At 36.2% G+C, this 9,564-nt stretch overlaps 1 protein-coding gene across 1 annotated transcript; it reads left to right on the forward strand.

Annotated features, from left to right (window-relative positions):
* The first annotated feature begins 1,186 nt into the window (after nucleotides 1–1,186).
* Nucleotides 1,187–5,342, forward strand: LOC107574833 (E3 ubiquitin-protein ligase TRIM39-like). The gene is made up of 8 exons (XM_016261271.1): nucleotides 1,187–1,276; nucleotides 2,244–2,322; nucleotides 2,981–3,516; nucleotides 3,636–3,725; nucleotides 3,850–4,074; nucleotides 4,165–4,282; nucleotides 4,461–4,487; nucleotides 4,622–5,342. The coding sequence occupies exons 2-8, from the start codon at nucleotides 2,253–2,255 to the stop codon at nucleotides 5,158–5,160; spliced, it is 1,605 nt and encodes a 534-aa protein (XP_016116757.1). The 5' UTR covers nucleotides 1,187–1,276; nucleotides 2,244–2,252; the 3' UTR covers nucleotides 5,161–5,342.
* Nucleotides 5,343–9,564: the final 4,222 nt, after the last annotated feature.

A 9,564-nucleotide genomic window follows, 5' to 3' on the forward strand; every position in this document is an offset into this window, starting at 1 on the left:
TATTATTACTCGTTACAATCTCAGTAACGCAAGTTACAACAACATATTACTAACACCGCAAAACAGCACCAGAGAAAAAATTCCACGGGTAAAATAGTTTGTCTATCTTCTGTTGCTGGAAATAGATGGTTGAGATGACTGGAGAGACGGATTCTACATTTGTGAGATGGACACACTCCTGTTATTTTCAGTTTATCGGAGAAAAGGATAAGAATGCTTAGCAATATGTGCGACACCAAACTCTCAACATGGAGAAATAGCACGAGTAACACCTGGAAACACCTGGACTGTGCCACTAACACTAAGCGGTCGGAGAAGAGGAAAAGGCGGCGGACGAGCGCAGACAAGCAACAAAAATTAAGTTTAACTAAAAATAACAAAATCTGTTTAATTATCTGATAAAGGTGACTTGACTATTAGACTTTCACTTGCGCTTTGTGTTTGTTTGTCCTGAAGCTCGATTGCGGCTGCGGTTAAATGCGTTTGCATAAATGCATTTTTGACTTTTAAATGGATTTGATGTTCACACACAGTCAGTTATGTTTTCAGAGCATGACAGAACATCTGATATATCGAAATAGATCTGTGCATTAGTGTGAATGCAGCCTGTTAAAGCTGCCGCTGTCTATGATCTCATTAGTAGGCCTAATAACCGAACAGCAATAATGCAGAGGTAAAAAGAAAAACCCATAACTATTGTCTGTATTCTTTCAGATACTTAAAGAACACTTATTTTAAATAAGGTATTGTTTTAAAAAGTAGCCTGCTTATATAATAATAAAAAAAAAGTACATTTTGCACAAAATAAATTAGACAGAATATTTATATGAAATGTAGCCATGTGCAGTAATAGCCTATTGAAAACAGAATGTGACCCATCGTGATATTGAGTTGATAATAATAATTGTAATTGAATTTAATCGTGAAACCAGTGAAGATTCATACCCCTTTGTTTAAGATAGCAGTACTGACATACAGAGATTCCAACTATAGACAAAAAGTAAAGTAAAAGTAAAAATGTAAAGTTGATGTATTTGCACAGCAGAAGAATTAATTGGGGAGAAATGTAGATCAAGAATGGTTTTGGAATGGGATCGTGAAGTGCCTGAAGACTCCCAGCCCTAAAGTACAGGAGGAGCTCTGACATCACTCAGACTGAGTTCAGAGAAAGTGAAACTAACTTGAACAACATGCCTGCAACGATCAACCTCTTTAAACAACAGAATACTTATTGAGCTGTTCAGAGATCCGTGTGGTCACATCTTATACTCACAGGTAAGTGATAGAAATATAAGAGAGATTGTCGTGAAGAGGTTTTTAATGGAAGTGGTCTGGTTTAGCTAGTTTATGTCAAACTGGAATAAGTTGAACAGAACCAGGTTGAATCATGTCAAACACTCCATTACTTTAGTTGTTTACTGCATTGAAATGGTATCAGAATTGTATTTAAAGTATGTCATTTGATTAGTATTACAGCAAAGTTTGGTGTTACTGTAATTTTGTCACGCAACATTAAGATTAAAGAAACAGGAAATAAATGAGCTTCAGATGGAATGAACACAAAACTGCTACACTACAGTTTAAAATCATGTTTATAATAAACAATATGAAAATTACTCTTGACCATATAATACATCTAATATGTGGAAAGATATATTTTTGTTGGAAAATATATTACTTTCTTCTAAACAGCAGGTCATAGTTCAGATTGATCAGTGAGTTTATGAGTCGTACTGTGTTGATAAAGTATTAATGGTTTCCCTCGCTATTAATGTTTGCATGAGATTTAAACAATTTAATGTAAATATTGATTAAATGGTCATGATCCAAATCAGTTTTAATTCTGAAAAACTAAAATAACTTATTTAAATAACTTGAATGTCACTTTCTTTCAGAGGGTGAGAAGAGTAAGACCGTACCTCTTTGAAAATATCTAATGTAAAATAATAATCATATTAAGAATAAGTTCATTTCAATTCAAGTTTATTTGTATAGCGCTTTTCACGATACAAATCGTTGCAAAGCTGCTTTACAAAAAAAATAAAAATAAATAAGTTTCTACAATATCTTTAGTAGTAGCTATAATAAGTAATCCAAGCTCTGACCTGTGAGGTAAGATCTCATTTAAACCACAGTGATCAAATATACATTCAAATATATAGCAAATGGGGCGTTTCTTATCAGTTCATTGGTCATTATTTTATATTGTGAAATACAATGTTTGTTTTTGTTTTTTTAAAGAGGGGAAAACAATGGCAGAATCTTCACCACCATCAACACAACCAAGAACAACCAGGAGGCAGAGTATAGATAAACCTCCATGTATGTCAATAACCCAGAAAATAATGACTTACTGCATGAATGACTTACACTCTTCTTATATAGTCAAGTCAAGTCAAGTCACCTTTATTTATTGTAGCGAATTTAGCTCACAACAGGAAATATGAATAATTAACCATAACTAGTTATAATTAACTATTCATATTTTAGATCCGCTGTAGATATTTAGCCGACCTCTCAGGGTCAACTGTCTGTCAATTCTAAGAACGTTAATTTCCTGGTTAAGGGAAATAACTTCTTACTGTACAATTCTACAAAGAGCTTGTAGCATAAATCTTGCATAATAAGGGACTCCGGTTATGAGCAAAAAGCAATAAATAGCAATATTGAAAATATGACCAGATGACCTCTTGCATTTTTAAGTTTGTTCAAAGTCACCACTGTTTGTATCTAGACAGTCTTTACATTCAACCAGCTTCAGTTTGTGCATTATGGTATTCTTCATGAACACTTGTTGATTATTTTCCTTCTCTATCTGTCTCCATTTAAAATATTAATCATCATCATTTCAATAATTTATAAAATAGCTACCTTTCAATCAAAAAGACTTTAAGATGATTAGAAACTTGAATTTATTGTGTGTTTCATGTGTGTCCGAACTAGTAGTCTATGTGATTTATCTTCATTTTTTTCTTTCTAGCAATGCCATCCTCCAGTGGTCTACTGACTGAGGGGCTTCAGTGCTCTATATGTCTGGATGTGTTCACTGATCCAGTCACGACTCCATGTGGACACAACTTCTGCAAGATCTGTCTGAATAAGTGCTGGGACAACAGTCAGACCTGCAGCTGTCCATACTGTAAAGAAACATTCAAACATAGACCTGATCTCAAGATTAATACCACACTCCGAGAAGTTGCTGATCACTATAAGAAGAAAAGTCCTGAGAAAACAGCTGAGGTTCTGTGTGACTTCTGTGAGGAGAGAAAGCTGAAAGCCCTGAAGTCGTGTCTGGTGTGTCAGAGCTCTTACTGTGAAACTCACTTGGAGCCTCATTTGAGAGTGGCAGGTTTGAAGAAACACAAACTGATGGATCCTGTGAGTAATCTGGAGGACTATATATGTCAGAAACACGAGAGACCCCTGGAGCTGTTCTGTAGAGATGATCAGACCATCGTCTGTCTGTGCTGCACTGATGGAGATCACAAGAACCACAACACTGTGTCTTTAGAAGAGGTGAGAACTAAAGACTATCCATAATAAAACAGTTCACTTATGAATTAAAATATAAACTTATGAATAATTATTTACTCACACTCATGTCATTCTATCAATTAAATGTTCTCTGTTTATAGACTCAGCTGATGATCCAAGACACACAGCAGATGATCCAGGACAGAATCACGAAGATTCAAGACATCAAACACTCAGCAGAAGTCAGAAAAGTGAGTGCTTGTGGGTAGTAGCTTACTGGGCACATTAATTTAGATATAAATAATGTCCATAACATGAACTGTGCAGCATGCAGACAACTGCACTAATAATTTGTTGATTGACCTGATTGAGCAGAAAAATACAGAGAGGGAGAAAGCAGCTTGTATTGAGCCCTTCACTGATCTCATCCGCTCCATTGAGAGACATCAGACTGAACTGCTGGAGATGATGGAGGAGCAGCAGAAAGCAGCAGAGAAACAGGAGCAAGAGCTGATTGAAGAGCTGGAGCAGGAGATCACTGAGCTAAAGATGAGAAACACTCAGCTGGAGCAGCTTTCACAGACTGAAGATCTCATTCCAGTAAGTGAACATCTCTCTGATCAATGATAATGCAGTATATGTCACACTATAACACTCCCCATGCTGAAGGATTTCTCCTCTCTCCTGTAGATTTACTCATCTCTGTGCAGCCCTAGAAACAGCAGGAACTGGCCTGAGATCAGTGTGGACACTCATGCGAGTCTGGAGACTCTGAAGAGAGCTCTGACTCAACTGAAGGACACTATAGGTGAGAAACTTTATCAAACAAGTGCATCTATACATACAGTACATTGATCAAATAAAAACATGATGCACACATACACAAGAATTGTACACAATTATTTTAGCTTTAATGCTTGTCTGTAATTCCGCACATAAAATACCTCAAAGATCTGCTGATGTTTTATTGTCATGTGTCTCTGCAGAGCTGAAGTGGATGCAGCAGTATGCAGGTACAGTGTGCTGTCTGAGCTACACTAGCTTCATTACTGCACTACAATCTGATTAAATCTGGATTAAATATTACAAATATCAGCACAGAATCAGTGTATTGTGAAGTTGTGATTGATATTCTGTGTTTTCTCAGTGGATGTGACTCTGGATCCTGATACAGCTCATCCTAAACTCATTCTGTCTGATGATGGAAAACAAGTGAGACATGGAGACATTAGACAGAAACTCCCAGACAAACTAGAGAGATTCAATAAAAATGTCTCTGTCTTAGGAAAGGAGGGATTCTCCTCAGGGAGATTTTATTTTGAGGTGCAGGTGAAGGGAAAGACTAAATGGGATTTAGGAGTGGCCAGAGAATCCATTGACAGGAAGGGAGATATCCCACTGACTCCCAGTAATGGATACTGGACTGTGTGGCTGAGGAATGGAGATGAATATAAGGCTCTCTCTGGTCCTTCTGTCTCTCTGTCTCTGAGAGTGAAGCCGCAGCGGGTCGGTGTGTTTGTGGATTATGAGGAGGGACTGGTCTGCTTTTATGACGTGGAGTCTCGCTCTCATATCTTCTCTTTCACTGCTCAGTCTTTCACTGGGAAACTCTATCCATATTTTAGCCCATGCAATAATGATGGAGGTAAAAACTCAGGCCCACTGATCATCACAGCTGTCAATTAACGTACATGATTTTATACATGAAATAGGATTACAGTGATTTTTATAATTAAAATGTTTTTTTTATTATTAAAAATCTGATAATGTATGTGCTGCTACTCACATGTATGTACTGTTTCAGTCATCTCTGCTACAAAATGTTCTGTTACTGACACACACGCACCCGGCCAGCCCCATACACAACAAACTGCGGTGCACTGTGTATTCTGACACCTTTCCCTCAGAACCAGCATTAACTTCTAAAGGCCATAAGGTGAACTAGGAAAAAGTGGATAGAAAGGGATTTTCGTTCTCACACCTGGGGCCTCAATTATAAAATGTTGCGTATAAACCGTCCTAAAATTGTTCTAAGATAATTTCTCAAAAGTGCATACGTGTGATTCAGAGAAAATGAACATGTGCACAAAAACACGTGCGTACGCCTCTCTTCCAGATGTGACATTTATAAATCACAAATGATCCTGAAATTGTGCGCAGCTGACTGGTGTCAGATCTCCGCCTTGTAAACGCCCCCTAATTAATATCATTACCATATAAAAGAGCACACGCCAATATCCAATTTTTTATGCTTGAAGCACAATCACGAGCACAAAGAAAACAAAAAAACCTTTACTGAGTCTGAAATTAAAGTCCTGCTGGCAGAGGTAGAGTTTCGTGCAGGGACGCATTTTATTAATAATGTGTAATTATTCTGTGGACAAACAATGTGTGTGGTTATATTTTTTTCTATTGACTATTATCAAAATTAATACTTCTAGAAACAACAGAAATAATAATAATAATAATAATAGTAATTATAAAACAATTAGGTTTCCAAAAGTAAGTAAAATTCAAGTAAAATTTTCAGTCATGTTATAAAAAGGGAGCCATCCTACTTTTAAAATCACTTGCTATGACAACTAATAAAACGTTTAGTATCACAAAATCCTTGAAAAACTTTAAAAAACATTACTGAAAGAAAAATTGGACGTTACATATCATAATAAAATAAATTATTACACGATTATGGTCTCCGGTCTGAAAAAACCTGCATGTGATTTGGCTTTTCTTTATATTTACACAGTTTACTAATGCTGCTCAAATGTGTCCGAGATGCGTTTATGCATTTATTCACGCATTAGTAGTAGGCTAAAACAAGACTTCGCAAGTTCTCTTGTAAAATAAAATAATAAAAAACAACATGGAATAAACTGTGTACAGAAAGCGATTAAGGAACACTCAACATTAGGCTTCTAAAAAGGTCAGTTTAATCTCGCAAAAAATATATAAAAAAAAATACAAAAAAATACAAAAACTGACTACACTGCACAATTAATCTCTTGCACTGCATCTTTGTTGTTTATGATGAATTCGGTGCTTGCACGTACACCGCTTTTATTATTATTGCAGCTTAGATGTAATCTAAAATATATCTCAAACTGACATTTATACATGTACCTAAATATTTGAGACCAATATTGGTGCATTAGTATACTCAAGTGTGAATGCAGACCATGAAATATGCGAAAGTTCATAGAAAAAACACTTCAACTTCACAGAATGTCACCAATCATAATTAAAGATACACATTGTAAATGTAACAAAACTGTGATGTTTTATACAATAAATTATAGGCACTGTGCAATCACAGAAAGATAAAAAATTAAGTACAATTTGGCCCAAGTTGGCTGAAATTACTCAAAATGCTCAGATTAAATTTTCAGATTAAAGGAGCTCAAAATGATAGATTTATTACAGCTCAAAATCAGCCTAAAATATGACACAGCACATCTTTACTCATCAGTATCATCCCTATCACTCTCATCAGAGCTTCATCCCATGTATGTCTTTTCTCTTTTTTCTGGGAAACATTTGCACAATATTGGCACCGACATTAAGGTGACCAGACGTGCCACCTCTCGGGGACACGTACACACAACGATCATTCTGCACAGCGCAAACAACCAACATTTGGTTATTTTAGGCAATTTAGAAATCCTGTGCAGAACATGTCTCCAGGAAGTGGCACGTCTGGTCACCTTAACTGACACAAATTAGTACAACACAGTCTTGAGACATACAGGAACATCTTTCAGTCTCACATTTCCTTTGCTTGCAACTGCACTGGACTACCTGCAACACACTTTCAGGACAGGATTTCTAGTCGTCCAGGTCACGGTCTCATTACGGCTGCTTGGTAGTTTGCCCTTTTGCAGTGTTGGTACAGGGCACGGGTAGGCAACATCAGTCCTGACCTGGAGTGCCGATGTCCTGCAGAGTTTAGCTCCAACTCTAAAGAAAAAAACAACAACAAACCTCACCTGCCTGGAGCCTTAGTAATCCTGAAGTCATTGATTAGCTTTTTCAGGTGTGTTTGATTAGGGTTGGAGCTAAACTCTGCAGGACAGCGGCACTCCAGGACCGACATTGCCTATCCCTAGTACAGGGCATCACTTGTCAGGGGCATGGATAGTTCTGTCAAAGCTGACGATGCCATGGAGCAAGGCTTTGCATCTTGCATCGTTCACAGTTTCAGCAGATGACTGGCCATACTGGTGGCTCACATATTTGCAAAGTAGTTCAAAGGTTGATTGGTCCAGGGTAAAACTGCTACCCAGATTTGTAAATACAGTCAGGTAATCCTCTTTCTTTTGCCTTTGCCATTAAAGGCGCTTATAGGGTCACAACCTGAGAAGGTATGGATCACTGTGAAAGTTCAAATACAAGGTGTATCAGCTTCTATGTGTTATAAAGTATTATTATGACTATCATTATTATGAAATGCATTGTTGTGAGAAAAAAATAAAGATTTTTCCTAAATGTTCTAACCAAAGCTGCCAAAGAAGCTCATGGTATTTAAATTACCTGTAATTTCAAGAATCAAGATCTTCTTGTTTTTTTTTAAAGATTGAAAAAAATCCTTTTTAACTGCATCATTGTCACCACCTCTTGGTTTACAATTTTTCTATGAAAATTTCTGAAAAGAAAACACATTAAAAACAGAAAATATATGTTATGTGCCATAATTATTTCACAACGGCTTTTATTTTAAATATAGTATAAATAGTAGCAAATCAAAACCACTAAGCGATTTAGGCAGCTTTTTTTTACATTCTTCAGAAAGAAAATACATTTGTTATGAATTATTTCTATTTTCTTTTACCTTCATGAACCACTACACATTTTATCATATTGAATTACTGTGCCAAGAGTTGTGCAGTCAAGACTGTGTTTACAGACAAACCGACAATATACAGAATATGAAGATGGTCAATGTTTTACTTTTGAAATGTGCAATAATGTGAGGGAATTAATATTTATTATTTGATAATGCAATAGAGTAACTCACTGTTCTTCTGAGGCCCCAGTAACTGTTGCAGCAGACCAGGAGAGCTACCATCCTGCAGACTTCAGTTCCAACCAGGGCTTGACATTAATTTGTTTTGCTCACCAGCCACTGTGGCTAGTGTTTTTACAAATTTACTAGCCACTCAGCATTTTCACTGGCCACAGTTTTGTTGTTGGTAAATTACATTTTATATGACTTATAAATTGATTTCCAGGTCATAAATTGATTTCCAGGTCATTTTTGGCCTAAATGCATGCATCATGTTTCATACCAAATACTTACATTTTATTAATAATATCACTTAATATAATAAGACATAGGGCTGTTACCAATCAAATTAAACCAGTATCAACAAAACCGATCTTTCCACTGCAGAAGAAACAGAAGTTACTGGAGTGGCATTCAGATGCATTTACACAGACAGTTATAAATTAAATGTAGCACGAATGCATTTAGACTGCAAAATTATAATAGCATAAATAATGTTGAAGCATGCCTCCAAACGATTCTTTCAAGAATGAAGCAAGTGCCCGTCTTTACAAATGGACCACTGAATCATTGACTCTGTAAGGGAAACAGGTCAATTTAGCTCAAAGGGAATCATTTAAGATTTTAAAGGGAACTCCACCATTAATATGTAAGGGAATTAGGACAGAATCACTGTTTTACGGTTGATCACTGAGACGGCCAGCGATACAGTGAACGAGCCGTATGACATAAATTCTGCAATGGATATTTATATCCAAAATATAGTGAAAACACTATTAATTAGCATATGTAACAAGATCGGCAGTTTAAGACATTAACTTGTGAGCACAAAACACGAGATACTTCTCTTTTCAATATAAATAAGGCTTTATTGGATAAATCTAAGACATATAAACTAATCTAACACACGCATTCACACACAAGTTGCAGAAAGAGAGAAAGTGAGGAAATAATTAGTTTAAGAGAATGAAAATGTGAAATCCCAAGTTTAAAGCAATATGTGCAATTGCATAGATCTGAACAACCATCAATCACTTAATTAACCCTCGCATTGAGTTTGCTCAATGAGGTTAAAATTTATATTAAATGCA

This window comes from Sinocyclocheilus grahami, unplaced genomic scaffold (assembly GCF_001515645.1).
Source record: "Sinocyclocheilus grahami isolate Dianchi unplaced genomic scaffold, SAMN03320097.WGS_v1.1 scaffold2357.1, whole genome shotgun sequence".
Classification (NCBI taxonomy): Eukaryota; Metazoa; Chordata; class Actinopteri; order Cypriniformes; family Cyprinidae; genus Sinocyclocheilus; species Sinocyclocheilus grahami.

Coding starts and splice junctions, on each gene's coding strand:
- LOC107574833 (XM_016261271.1), top strand. CDS start 2,253: ATGGCAGAATCTTCACCACCATCAACACAACCAAGAACAACCAGGAGG. Junction 4,075..4,164: donor AGACTGAAGATCTCATTCCA/GTAAGTGAACAT, acceptor TCTCTCCTGTAG/ATTTACTCATCTCTGTGCAG. Junction 4,283..4,460: donor TCAACTGAAGGACACTATAG/GTGAGAAACTTT, acceptor GTGTCTCTGCAG/AGCTGAAGTGGATGCAGCAG.